The sequence below is a fragment of the Pongo abelii genome, chromosome 1 (genome assembly GCF_028885655.2).
Source record: "Pongo abelii isolate AG06213 chromosome 1, NHGRI_mPonAbe1-v2.0_pri, whole genome shotgun sequence".
In the NCBI taxonomy this organism is placed as follows: domain Eukaryota; kingdom Metazoa; phylum Chordata; class Mammalia; order Primates; family Hominidae; genus Pongo; species Pongo abelii.
Genome location: NC_071985.2, coordinates 47,237,501 through 47,250,985, shown reverse-complemented (window position 1 = coordinate 47,250,985; position 13,485 = coordinate 47,237,501). Strand labels below are relative to the sequence as shown.

The following is a 13,485-nucleotide window of genomic DNA, read 5'->3' as shown; positions in this document are numbered from 1 at the left end:
GGCCTTGCCCAGCCCAAGTTTTCGGTGCTTAGTGACAACAGCACGCCCTCTAGTGCCAGCTCGGGGCCAGAGCACTAACCCAACCTGGAGGAAGCAGGTGCTGCTTCTGACTTGGAAAAACACACATGCTGCATTCACAATGCCATGGAAATTTCACCTCTGAAAACCAGTAATCAGCAGGGATGAGGTAAAAGAGGAAGTTCCAAAAGACAAAGTCCAACTTGAGCTTGCTTCTAAAATAACTCACACCAAATGGTCAAATAATTATGGTACATTTTATGGTACATAAAATATGTTTTGAGTAATATAAAAATATTTTTCTGGGAAAAAATTTGGGAAAGTCTGCTTGATAAAAATGTAACTTAAAGAGAACTAGAAACGCATACACAGTTGTCTTAGTCCGCTTCGTGTTGCTATAACAGAATACCTAAGGCTAGGTAATTTATAAAGGAAAGAGATTTGTTTGACTCACAATTCTGGTGGCTGGGAGGTTCAAGATTGGGCAGCTGCATGTGATGAGGGCCTCAGGCTGCTTCAACTTGTGATGGAAAGCAGAAGGGGAGTGGGTATGTGCAAATAGATCACAGGGTGAAAGAGAAGCCAGACTCCCTTTAACAACCCACTCTTAGGGAACTAATCCATTCCCTGGATTGATTGAGAACTCACTCACCCCCACAGAAGGACATTAATCTGTTCCTGAGGGATCTGTCCCCATGACCCAGACACCTGCCAGTAGGCCCCACCTCCAACATTGCCACACTGGGGGATTCCATTTCAGCATGAGTTTTGGTGCAGACAAACCATATCCAAATGATAGCAACAGTAAAATCTTAATTTAGCTTAAAAACCTATATATATGTATGTATTTTTTAAAGACTGGATGGAAGCATACCAAAATAATGGGTTATCTCTGAGAGGTGAAGTCTCATGTCATTTTAATTTTTTCATGTTATGTTTTCAAACTTTCTACAATTATCACCTATTATATTTGGTAATAAGAAAAAAAGGTTTAAAAATAGCTCCCACAAAAGCCTCTCAAATTCCCAAGCTACCTAGAAACACACTGAAGAACAAGAGTAGAAAGCCAAAGAAAATGAAGAAATAATATTTCCAAAGTTAGAAGGTGATTTAGGAACAGACTTTGGAGAGAGGGATGGAAAACACCAGGATCTCATGCATCTTGTGTGGACCCAGGTTGGAAAACCCCAGAAGTCATCTGTATTTTGATTTACTCTACTTGAGACACTTTACCTCCAAAATACTGATTGACTGACAAATATTCAATGTGGTCTGTACCCCTCTCACAGAGCAAGGGAGAGCCAGCCTGGTATAATATTTTGGTCAGTGGAGGAGTTAGTGGATCACTGGGGACTGACTGAGAGAAACAGAGCCTCAGGCATAGACTGGTTACTGTCTGGGCAGTCCCTCACGCCTCTGTCCCTACCCACCATATTTCCCAATTCTGATACCCTCTCCACTCCTTGATGGCAGCCTGTCCTTCCTTTCTTTCCAGTGCTGTCCGTCACTTAACATTTCCTCAGTGTCTGGGTTTGTACTGTATTAATTTGTACCATGTGTGTGTTTATATGTGGTTTTTTTTTTTTTTTTGAGAGAGTCTTGCTCTGTAGCCCAGGCTGGAGTGCAATAGAGCAATCTCAGCTCACTGCAACCTCCATCCCCCGGGTTCAAGTGATTCTCCTGCCTCAGCCTCCCAAGTAGTTTGGACTACATGTGCGCGCCACCACACCCAGCTAATTTTTTGTATTTGTAGTACAGATGGGGTTTTTCTTTGTTGGCCAGGCTGGTCTCAAACTCCTGACCTCAGACAATCCATCTGCCTCAGCCTCCAGAAGTGCTGGAATTACAGTCGTGAGCCACCATGCCCGGCCTATATGCGTTCTATGTTCTGGTGTATTGAGAGGAGGGTTAGGGTTCACCCCACTTGCAGCTCTTCGGAAGAAGGGTCATTTATGTCCCACAGCTGGGAGTTCTCTAAGGTGAGAGACCCTCCAACTAGGAGTTCTCTGGGGCCAGAAACTGGGTCAGCCTCCCTTAGACTGGGAGCTTTCCGAGGGCAGGGGCCACGTTCATCTCCTTTTGATTGGAAATTCTCTGAATACAGAGGCTGACCTTGGTCCTCAAGACCTGGTCCCACCATCCTCTGGCCCAGGGTTAATGTCTAATCTTCTCTCCTACAGGCCCCTTCAAGCCCTGTGAGTACCTCTTTGAAAGCTGGGGCATCCGCCTGGCCGTGTGGGCCATCGTGTTGCTCTCCGTGCTCTGCAATGGACTGGTGCTGCTGACCGTGTTCGCTGGCGGGCCTGTCCCCCTGCCCCCTGTAAAGTTTGTGGTAGGTGCGATTGCAGGCGCCAACACCTTGACTGGCATTTCCTGTGGCCTTCTAGCCTCAGTCGATGCCCTGACCTTTGGCCAGTTCTCTGAGTATGGAGCCCGCTGGGAGATGGGGCTGGGCTGCCGGGCCACTGGCTTCCTGGCAGTACTTGGGTCGGAAGCGTCGGTGCTGCTGCTCACTCTGGCCGCAGTGCAGTGCAGCGTCTCTGTCTCCTGCGTCCGGGCCTATGGGAAGACCCCCTCCCTGGGCAGCGTTCGAGCAGGGGTCCTGGGCTGCCTGGCGCTGGCAGGGCTGGCCGCCGCGCTGCCCCTGGCCTCAGTGGGAGAATACGGGGCCTCCCCACTCTGCCTGCCCTACGCGCCCCCTGAGGGCCAGCCAGCAGCCCTGGGCTTTGCCGTGGCCCTAGTGATGATGAACTCCTTCTGTTTCCTGGTCGTGGCCGGTGCCTACATCAAACTCTACTGTGACCTGCCGCGGGGCGACTTTGAGGCCGTGTGGGACTGCGCCATGGTGAGGCACGTGGCCTGGCTCATCTTTGCAGACGGGCTCCTCTACTGTCCCGTGGCCTTCCTCAGCTTCGCCTCCATGCTGGGCCTCTTCCCTGTCACGCCCGAGGCCGTCAAGTCTGTCCTGCTGGTGGTGCTACCCCTGCCTGCCTGCCTCAACCCGCTGCTCTACCTGCTCTTCAACCCCCACTTCCGGGATGACCTTCGGCGGCTTCTGCCCCGCGCAGGGGCCTCAGGGCCCCTAGACTATGCTGCGGCTGGGGAGCTGGAGAAGAGCTCCTGCGATTCTACTCAGGCCCTGGTGGCCTTCTCTGATGTGGATCTCATTCTGGAAGCTTCTGAAGCTGGCCAGCCCCCTGGGCTGGAGACCTATGGCTTCCCCTCAGTGACCCTCATCTCCTGTCAGCAGCCAGGGGCCCCCAGGCTGGAGGGCAGCCATTGTGTAGAGCCAGAGGGGAACCACTTTGGGAACCCCCAACCCTCCATGGATGGAGAACTGCTGCTGAGGGCAGAGGGATCTACGCCAGCAGGTGGAGGCTCGTCAGCGGGTGGCAGCTTTCGGCCTTCTGGCTTGGCCTTTGCTTCACACGTGTAAATATCCCTCCCCATTCTTCTCTTCCCCTCTCTTCCCTTTCCTCTCTCCCCCTCGGTGAATGATGGCTGCTTCTAAAACAAATACAACCAAAACTCAGCAGTGTGATCCATAGCAGGATGGCCCAGTCCCTGGCTCCACTGATCACCTCTCTCCTGTGACCATCACCGAGTGCCTCTTGGCCTGGCTTTCCCTTGGCCTTCCTCAGCTTCACCTTCATGCTGGGCGTCTTCCTTGTCATGTCTGAAGCTGTGGACCAGAGACCTGGACATTTGTCTGCTTAAAGGAAATGAGGGAAGTGAAGACAGTGAAGGGGTGGAGGGTTGATCAGGGCACAGTGGACAGGGAGACCTCACAGAGAAAGGCCTGGAAGGTGATTTCCCATGTGACTCATGGATAGGATACAAAATGTGTTCCGTGTACCATTAATCTTGACATATGCCATGCATAAAGACTTCCTATTAAAATAAGCTTTGGAAGAGATTACACATGATGTCTTTTTCTTAGAGATTCACAGTGCATGTTAGTGTAATAAAGAGATAAGTCCTACAGTAGTAAAATCTATTGAACTTTGTTTAACCCAGTTCCCTGAATTATTTGGTAACAGGTTTTTGTCTGCTTATTTGGTTTTCCTGGAATATCTATTAACATGACAGAACTTAGCACTGTTCTCTCCCAGGGAGCTCATCTCTGTACCACCTAGTGCTACCGAGTGACATCACAAAATGCCACCACTTCCTGAAAGCCCTGATCCTAGAATGAACTGCCAGAGGTAACTGATGATTCCATCCACCAGTAGAGACACTCAGCACTTTACCTCCCACCTCTCATATCCCATGCTGGGAAGGATGAGGAGAAGCCTGCCATTGTGGTTCCAGACTCAGACCCCTGAGTTGGGGCAGGGAGAAAGGGATCCCTGTGTGTTCTCTCACTACCCTGCCATCAACCCCAGCAAGCCCAAGCACCAGTGAAAGTTTGTCTGCTGCAAGAGGGATAGTAGGGTTCCTGGATCCTGGCAGGGCTGTCTGGGTTCCCTCTGGTCTTTGTTGCCTTCTTATGCTTCTCCACCAGATGCCCCTGCCACCCCGTGACAAGCCAGATCCTGCCTACTCTTTGGGACAAGGAGGCCTTTGCCAGAAAACAGGAGAGATTTGAATTGTAGATATTGAATTTTAGGAAATTGTAGTTATCTGGGACCCTGGGTGTCTCAGATAGGCCACTGACCTTTCTGCCTCTCCCCTCATGACCTTTCTACCTGTGGTTTACCAAGTGTCTGAGCATTTCCAGAATGCCCCCCTCACCCAGCCCCAAACACACACACATTCAATCTGAGAGTGCAGCGGTAAGAGCTGGGGCATCCTTCCAGACATTAAAGGTAATTCTTGGAGACATAAAAAGAGAATCCAAGACTCAGCAAAGTGCAAGACTTGCTCTAGGGTACCCTAACATCAGTCACATCTAGAGGACAGGAGTCTAGAATTCTGAGACCAGATGGAAAACAATCTTCTTCCTGAATTCTGGCAGGTCGTCAGCCAGGCCCTATCCCCAGGGGCTCCACTATTAAAACAACAAACCTGAAGAAAGCCCTTCTTCTAATTTTGTAGTTCAAGTTTCTGCAGCTTAGCTTCTCTGCTATCTCCCTGCTGTCCCCAATGCCTAGTGGAAATTCTGACACAGGACAAAAAGGCTACCTAGGCTGAGGTAGGTAGGGTAGCTCCATGGGTGAAACTTGCTACATTTCTAAATCTTATCTGACTAGTTGCCTGATCTCTTATAGGCTCTGAAGCAGAATGTGCTGACCTTGTAATCCCAGAAGAATCTTAGGGTCCTACCATGAGGCCAGCCTCAGTGTAGGTACTCGCTAATGATGGCAGGTGTATTTATCAGTTGTTTATTTGAGAACCCTGCTCTCCCAGTTTCCCCAGGGCTGATCAAGAGCCTTTAAAGGAAGGAGTTTGCTCTACTTTGGATACTGAGAATTGGTGACTCTTATCAGGGAAAGGAGTTCCTTGCTTCAGGGATGACAAAACTTGTACAATTTTTGGGAGCCTTGACTTGTAAAAAGTCACCCCAGATCCCTTCTCACTTCTTGCCCACACCATGTGATCATTGTTCTCCTTGGAGTTAGGGAGTCTGTGTTGAGGTGGAGAACAGTGGCCATGTGTTAGAGGTTTAGGAGTTACAGGAACTGCTCCCTACAGGTGGCCTCTTCTATGAAAAGGGGACCAGTGATTTTTAGCTGCAAGCTCAAGGGTAGCACCACTGTCACCTTATCATCTGCTTCTAAAGATCCAGACATTTGCTGGCCAGAGGAGCATCTGCTGAACCTTCTCATTAGAGGAGAGGTGTGGAGGAAGGGAGTGGAGGTGTTTGCCATGAACTATTTTCATTATTCAGAAAGTCTGGTCGATGTACACTTACCCGAAATAAAGCTGAGCAGTACAGTTTCTTGGTTTTTTGATTTTGACTGAATTTCTAGCAAGTCAGTATGTTATTCCTTTGGTTATCTTCATTATGATCCACAGAAGATTATGTATGTCTTTGATCACAAAATCAAAAAACAAATTATTCAATGCATGTAAATGCATTTTGTTGGGTTGACAAAATCTTCCAAAACGGTATCCATGGGGAAGAATCTGTCCAAGAGGGCTGTAGTGGTGGCAGCGCTGAGAACTGCTGACTGGCTGTGTGTTGCCCTGTGCTCTGTGTGCTGTGCATTGGCAACTGGTGCCAACCACAATCTCATCTCAGACCGATTTGTGGAAGAGAACCTCTTATGGCAGAAATGGTTTTTATAAGCAACTTTGAACATACCAATGGTAAAATCCAAAAAACGCAGAGCTGAGATTTGAAGACGATGAATGAACAGAGCCCCTAGCTGGGCTTTCTCCTTGCTTTCCTCTCTCCTCCTCTAGCCTCCGATATCTTTCTAGTTTCCCTTTCCAGGAAGAATAAAAGGTCTAAAGAGTAGGGGAAAGGAAAAAGGAAGAGCTGACAATAAATAGGCCTGAGTGACAATGATGGGAAGTGCTAGAACGTTTTTTTTGTTTGTTCTTCTATGTTTTCTTTAAATCTTTTTAACCTTTTTTAAACATTTTTATTTATTTATTTATTTTTTTTTTTATTTCTTCTTATTTCATAAACCAACATCAGAACTACAGTAGCTAGAACCCTTGATCCTGTCTGGTACCATCTAACTACCTCTGCTCTGCTTCATAGCAAGCTCTCCCACCCCCCCACCCACCACCCACCACCCACTACCCCCCACCCACCACCCACTACCCCCCACCCACCACCCCCACTCCCACATCACTTCTGAGTTTCAGTTCCATGCCCTCTCCAGTTGCTTGAAGTATAAGGATTGTCAAGATGTAAATATTTGGATTCTTCTGTATAATAAAGCACAAGTGAAGTACGATGTGTGTCCCTCGACTCCTTTCTGCTGCCTCTGGTGGGGCCATGGAAGTGGCCAGAGGTATTTGAGAGAGGAGTGATCAGTGGCAAGGCTCTTCCTTAACCTGTCTTCTGAGTTCTGGGGCACCTAGGGCACAGCCAAGGAGGCTCAGGGTTGAAGTTTGGAGGCATCAGAATCCATTCCACTCACCTATATCAAAGTGCCCTTTGCGTGCTTGCCACTGGATTAGACATAGAAAAATCTAAAGAAAGCAGTGGGCTGGGTGCGGTGGCTCACGCATGTAATCCCAGCACTTTGGGAGGCCGAGGCGGGTGGATCACGAGGTCAGGAGATCGAGACCATCCTGGCTAACACGGTGAAACCCCGTCTCTACTAAAAATATTAAAAAAAATTAGCCAGGCATCGTGGCAGGAACCTGTAGTCCTGGCTACTCGGGAGGCTGAGGAAGGAGAATGGCATGAGCCTGGGAGGCAGAGCTTGCAGTGAGCCGAGATCGCGCCACTGCACCCCAGCCTGGGCGACAGAGCGAGACTCCATCTCAAAAAAAAAATTTAAAAAAATAAAAATAAAATAAAAATAAAAATAAAGCAGTGAGCAGGTTGGGCCTTCATTATTCAGACCCTGAACACCTTCTCAGACCCAACCCTAATGCTGGGGTTTCCTGATAATGTGAACCCCAAAGAATCAGCTTGCTTTCCTGGCCTTGAGTGCACTCTCTCACGCACTCTCTGCCTTGGGAATCCTTACCCCCCTGTCCCTGGCCCAGCCTTGCTTCAGAGTGGGATGATGCCCTCAAGACAACCAGGTGGCCCCTTCTCAGGGGAGGGAAGATTGAATTCAACAAAATTTGCAATCATGGGGCCAAGGTGCTAGCCCCAGAATGGTATTAGGGCTTTACTGATCTAATGCCTGACTCCCTTCTGAGTGGAAAACTGGTGCCTTCATGAGTACCTGTCCTCCACTCTTGAAAACAGAGTATTTCAAACCCTCCATCTTTCTGGCTCAACTACAGGGAAGACCATTTCTTCAGCTGTTCTTCTTAGACTGGATTAAGAGACAGAAACTCAGGTGTTAACTCAAGTAAGTACGTGTTTCTTGAGAGGATCCATGTGAAGCAATAAGAGAAGCAGAATCTCAGCAAATAAATCCAAGGCCAAAAAGAACAGTAAGACTGGGCCTTGTAGTACCTGAAACTACAGGCCATTCTGAATTTAGTCTGTGATTATTCTCTGTGGTGCCCACAATTAGCCGGTTCAGCTGCTCTCTGGAGGCCTGTTTTTATATCTAGCTGCTTCTCAACCACAATCAGCTGCCCCCACCCACCCCTTTTGTTTAAAAAGCTTTTCATAAATTTAATCTTTGAATAAGTAATACATTCACGTGGTTCAAATAACACATTCTTAACAGTTTCCCTCCCATCTCCGTCCCTACTGGCTCTCTTCCCAAGCCCTCATTGGTTACCACTGTTATTAGTTTCTTATATATCCTTCCAGAGTTTTGAAAATATATATACTAGCAAGATGCATATATATGCTTATTTTTCTTTTTTACCCAAAGTAGCACACCACAGTTCTACTTCTGCTTTTTTAACCTGTAATATAGCTCAAAGATGTTTCCACATCAGTAAAGAAAGCATTCTAACATTTTTGAAGCAGGTTATAGCCCATTATGTAGATGTATCATGATTTCATCTTATTCCCCTTCTGATGGACATTTGGGTTGCTTACTCTTTTGCTCTTATAAACAATACTTTAACAAGTAACCTTGCATGAATGCAATTTAGCACCTGTGTAAGTAAATATATCTGTAAGATAAATTCCTAGAAGTAGAAATGCTGGGTCAAAAGAATAATTTTTCAGAGGATACATGCGAAGCAATAAGGGAGGCAGAATAATTCTTTTGGCCTAGCAATGGGGTAAAGAAAAGGTATGATTATTTATCGCATAAATGAATTGTTTCCTTTGACTCATAGCCTGTGTTTATGGGTAACTTCTGCTTCTGTGTACCTCACTATGATCCCTGTCCTTCCTCAAGGTCTCTGGATGCATCCTTTCAGCTTTCAGTTCCTGGGCTAATTTCCTTGTTGTTTTCCTTTTTAAATTTCCAAGGGTAATGTCCTGAAAGATTGAGAGAGAACCGAACTAGCCAAACTTCCTTTTCTACGATAGGCCAAATCATAGGTTAATGGCCAACAGGTGGGTTGATCACTCTTAGGCCAGGAATGTGTCCTGGTTCACTAAATTGTACTGTGTGAATGGGTATGTTTGTGTGGGGTCATATTGGACAAAATATAACTGCTCAGGGCTTCCCTTGTGCAAGGGCTGTGGGCAGGGCTACTTTTCTCAGAATGGGCAGTAGGCACAGCAGGAAAGTTCCATGAGAGCAGAGATCATGCTGGTCTCATTCACTGTTGTAACTTCAATCCTTTTCATGAGGTCTAGCACAAAAAAAAAAAAAAAAAAGGTGCTCAATTAATTTCTTTTGAAAAAAGTATTAAGAAATTAATAGGCTGGGCATGGCGGCTCATGCGTGTAATCCCAGCAGTTTGGACGGCCAAGGTGGGCAGATTGCTTGAGCTTGGGAATTCAAGACCAGCCAGGGCAACATGGCGAAACCCCATTTCTTAAAAAAAAAAAAAATACAAAAATTAGCTGGGCATCGTGGCATGCACCTGTAGTCTCAGCTACTGAGGAGGCTGAAGTGGGAGGCCTGGGAGGTTGCAGTAAGCAGAGATCATGCCACTGCACTCCAGCCTGGGCAAGAGCCAGACCCTGTCTCAAAAAAAAAAAAAAAAAAAGAAAAGAAATTAATATATCCAAGTACATCCATTAGGATTCTGTTTTCCAACCTAAAGGGGCCATCTGGCCAGGAGATGTAAATAACGATGTAAATAACGCAGAATGGGCAGGTATTTATTTATTTATTTATTTATTTTATTATTATTTTTTTGAGACGGAGTCTCGCTGTCTCCCAGGCTGGAGTGCAGTGGCACGATCTCGGCTCACTGAAAGCTCCACCCCCCGGGTTCACGCCTTTCTCCTGCCTCGGCCTCACGAGTAGCTGGGACTACAGGCACCCACCACCACGCCCAGCTAATTTTTTTTTGTATTTTTAGCAGAGATGGGGTTTCACCGTGTTTGCCAGGATAGTCTCGATCTCTTGACCTCGTGATCCGAGAACGGGCAGATATTTATATGGTGAGATTTGAAGGCTACCAAGTTCCTGGACCCTCTACTTTATAACAGCTTCTTCCCTGGCTACCACAGAGGTTGAAATTCCACCATCATAGTTACTTATTCCTTCAGGTTAGGAATAGCCCGTAGCCCTTTGCCCAGGGCATCTGTTCCTTTAGAAGAAAGGAAATGGCCACTTCCTTTCTTCTGGTAACATCAATTTGACCTTCTTCAGGCAACTACCTCCACTGCTCTCTACTGCGTACCTTTCAGGTGGGGTTGACTCCAGGCCAGGTTCCAGAGGTGGGAATATAACCCAGACCCTATCAGCTTATTCTAATCCCTGGCCATAGTGATTGGTCCAAGGATGAGCTTACATCTCAAATCCTTCTAATGAGACCCGACTTGGGAACTTTGCTGGAGCTGATAGGAAAGAAGTACTCTTTCACTGGAGTTGCTGGACTGGTGTCTGTCTTGCCACTTGGAGTGAAATGAATCCTGATGGCATTATTTGAGCATCTGTACCTAGCCATGCCTGAAAGCACATTTGGGCTTCTCAGGTTGTGAACCAATACCTTTTGTTTGCTCAAGTGAGATTGTTAGATTTCTGTCACCCTCATGGAAAAGAAGCCAGATAGGTTTCTCCCTCTGCGTTGCTCTCTACCTACGGCCCAGGAGTAAACCCATTGACCTCTTTTCAACTATAGCATGGAAGAGGGCAGTTACTGAATGAAATTAAAAAAAAAAAAAGTAAGACAAGGTCTTGCTTTGTTGCCCAAGATGGAGTGCAGTGGCACAATCATGGCTCCCTGCAGCCTTGACCTCCCGGGCTCAAGCAATCCTCCCACCTCAGCCTCTTGAGTAGCTGGGACTACAGGCATACACCATGAAACTCAGCTAATTTTTTAATTTTTAGTAGAGATGGGGGTCTCACGATGTTACCCAGGCTGCTCTCGAACTCCTGAACGCAAGCAATCCTTCTGTTTCGGCCTCCCGGAGTCCTGGGATTACAGACAAGAGCCACCATGCATGGCCTAATAGGAATTTCAATGAGCAAAAGTATGTGATAAGACAGAAGTACTGTGAGGATGAGTTAACAGTAGAGACTGTGGGCCTGGGTGGAAGATCCTTAGCAGGTTAGCAGGGAACCTACGGCAAGAGAATGCTGAAGAAGTAAAGATAATAAAAAGGGAAGATGAGAAAGCAACAGACCAACCTAATTTACTTCATCACTAAACCAGAGATCCACAGGCTCTGCCCTGAGCCCCTGGATTACACAGGAAGTTTCAGAATTGCAGAGCTGTCAAGTGTCAGCTTTGGGAAAAATCTCAGAGAGTGTTCAAGCCATGCCTGCATTTTATAGAGGAGGAAATGGAAGGGGAGAAACTTGCCCATTATCCCATAGCTACTCTGTGGAGGCAGACGTAAAATTATTAGAACAGGGCCAGGAGTGGTGGCTCACGCCTGTAATCCCAGCACTTTGGGAGGCCAAGGTGGGCGGATCACCTGAGTTCAGGAGTTCGAGACCAGCCTGTCCAACATGATGAAACCCCATCTCTACTAAAAATACAAAAATTAGCTGGGTGTGGTGGCAGGTGCCTGTAATCCCAGCTACTTGGGAGGCTGAGGCGGGAGAATTGGTTGAACCTGGGAGGCGGAGGTTGCAGTGAGCTGAGATCGCATCATTGCACTCCAGCGTGGGTGACGAGAGTGAAACGCCGTCTCAAAAAAAAAAAAATAGAACAGAATCCATACAGCTGACAAATATGATTCTGGAGTCATACATCCCTGGATTTGAATCCCAGACTTAGCATTAACAGCCAGTTGTCCTTAGGTTAACCTCTCTGAATCTCAGTTTCAAAGTAAAATGGGGATAATCATAGTATCTAAACTCTGAAGGTTATTGAAAAAATTTAAAAAGATTTTTCATGAGGCCAGGCGCGGTGGCTCACGTCTGTAATCCCAACACTTTGGGAGACTGAGGCGAGCGGATCACCTGAGGTCAGGAGTTTGAGACCAGCCTGGCCAACATAGTGAAACCCCATCTCTACTAAAAATACAAAAATTAGCTGGGTATGGTGACATGAACCTGTAATCCCAGCTACTTGGGAGGCTGAGACAGGATAATTGCTTGAACCCGGGAGGCAGAGGTTGCGGTGAGCCAAGATCACGCCACTACACTCTAGCCTGGGTGACAGAGCAAGACTCCGTCTCGGAAAAAAAAGATTTTTTTTTCATGTGAAGGGTTTAACTTAGCTCATGGCAATAACTCCCAGGCCTAGAGACAATGTAGAGACTAAGAACTCACCCCCTAGAAAAGTTGCCTCTGATGGAAGGTTTGAGGGGAGGAACTGTCACAGCAGACCCTTTTTTTGAAGCACAGACTTTCAGGGTCCTGGTTAAAGGAGGGAGACAGTGGAAGGAAGGGGACACACTCTATTGGGATGTGGGATCAGGGGGAAAGGTGAGCAAGGAAAACAAGCACATGAAAGGGAAAAACCCTGTATTGGGGTGGGAGGGCAGGTAGAATGAGCGCGATATTCTGGATAAACTGTCATCGCTGATACAAACTAAGAGATGGTGAGAGGGATGGATGCTCTCTGGGGGCCATGGCAGGAGACAGGGGCGACTTGCCAAGAAGCAAGGAGAAAGTGGAATGTGTTGTTTCTGTGTGTAGCATGTCTGTGTCCATCACCCAAACCTCTCCTGGGCTTCGCTGGCAGCCCAGTGTGGTCCAGGATTGTAAGATATCTTGCAGCCAGCCATCCCGGGGAGCAGGTTCTGAAATCATAGCCCCACACCCCTTCCTTGTCCTTCCCTCCCTTGGGTTGCCCCAACCTAAACAAGACAACCTGGGCAGGGGGGCCACACGCTGATGGAAAAATACACACTTGGCTGGAAAAGGAGCTTTATTTGTATGTGTTGAATTCCCGCAGCAGCCGAAGGATAAATAGCTAGTTCCAGCCTCAGCTGAGTCTGCCCACAAGGTGGGTGGTAAAATCTGTTCTTATTTAGATAGCTTTTGGGGAGAGGTGGAGAGGGGGGTTGGGGGCAGCAGGAGAGGGGAACTTGGAATCTGCAATGTTTATATGATCAGTCATGGATGTCATCTCTTTAATTAGGGGTTTGGAGTTGAGAAACAGCTCAGCTTGCTTATCCTAGGAACAGAGCAGATTGGCAAGTTGGCAGTGGGCAGGGCAGCTCCTTAAGACCCACCTGTGGTTGGATCGCTGTCTCCATCCCCCCAGTGCCCTTGCTAAGCACTCAATAAATGTCAGCACTGTGCCAGGCCCTGTACTGGATACTTTACATGCATCATCTCATTCAATCCTCACAACAACCTCATGAGTCTTAAGCATCATCATCATCCCTTTTACAGAGGCAAAACCTGAAAAAATAGGACTGAGTAGAAAGCTAAGGTCACACAACTTGTAAGCAGCACTGCC

General features: G+C 47.3%; 2 protein-coding genes across 3 annotated transcripts in view; one reads left to right on the top strand and one right to left on the bottom strand.

Annotated features, from left to right (window-relative positions):
- The window catches only part of LGR6 (leucine rich repeat containing G protein-coupled receptor 6), a 95,380-nt gene extending 91,443 nt beyond the window's left edge, over nt 1–3,937 (top strand). For both annotated transcript variants that reach the window (XM_054523131.1, XM_054523137.2), the window contains one exon: nt 2,199–3,937. In XM_054523131.1, coding sequence (XP_054379106.1) covers nt 2,199–3,454 — 1,256 coding nt within the window. In that variant the 3' untranslated portion in view covers nt 3,455–3,937. The remainder of the gene's footprint in view (nt 1–2,198) is intronic.
- The window catches only part of SYT2 (synaptotagmin 2), a 527,556-nt gene that overhangs the window by 135,591 nt on the left and 378,480 nt on the right, over nt 1–13,485 (bottom strand). The gene's annotated exons all lie outside the window — the stretch shown is intronic.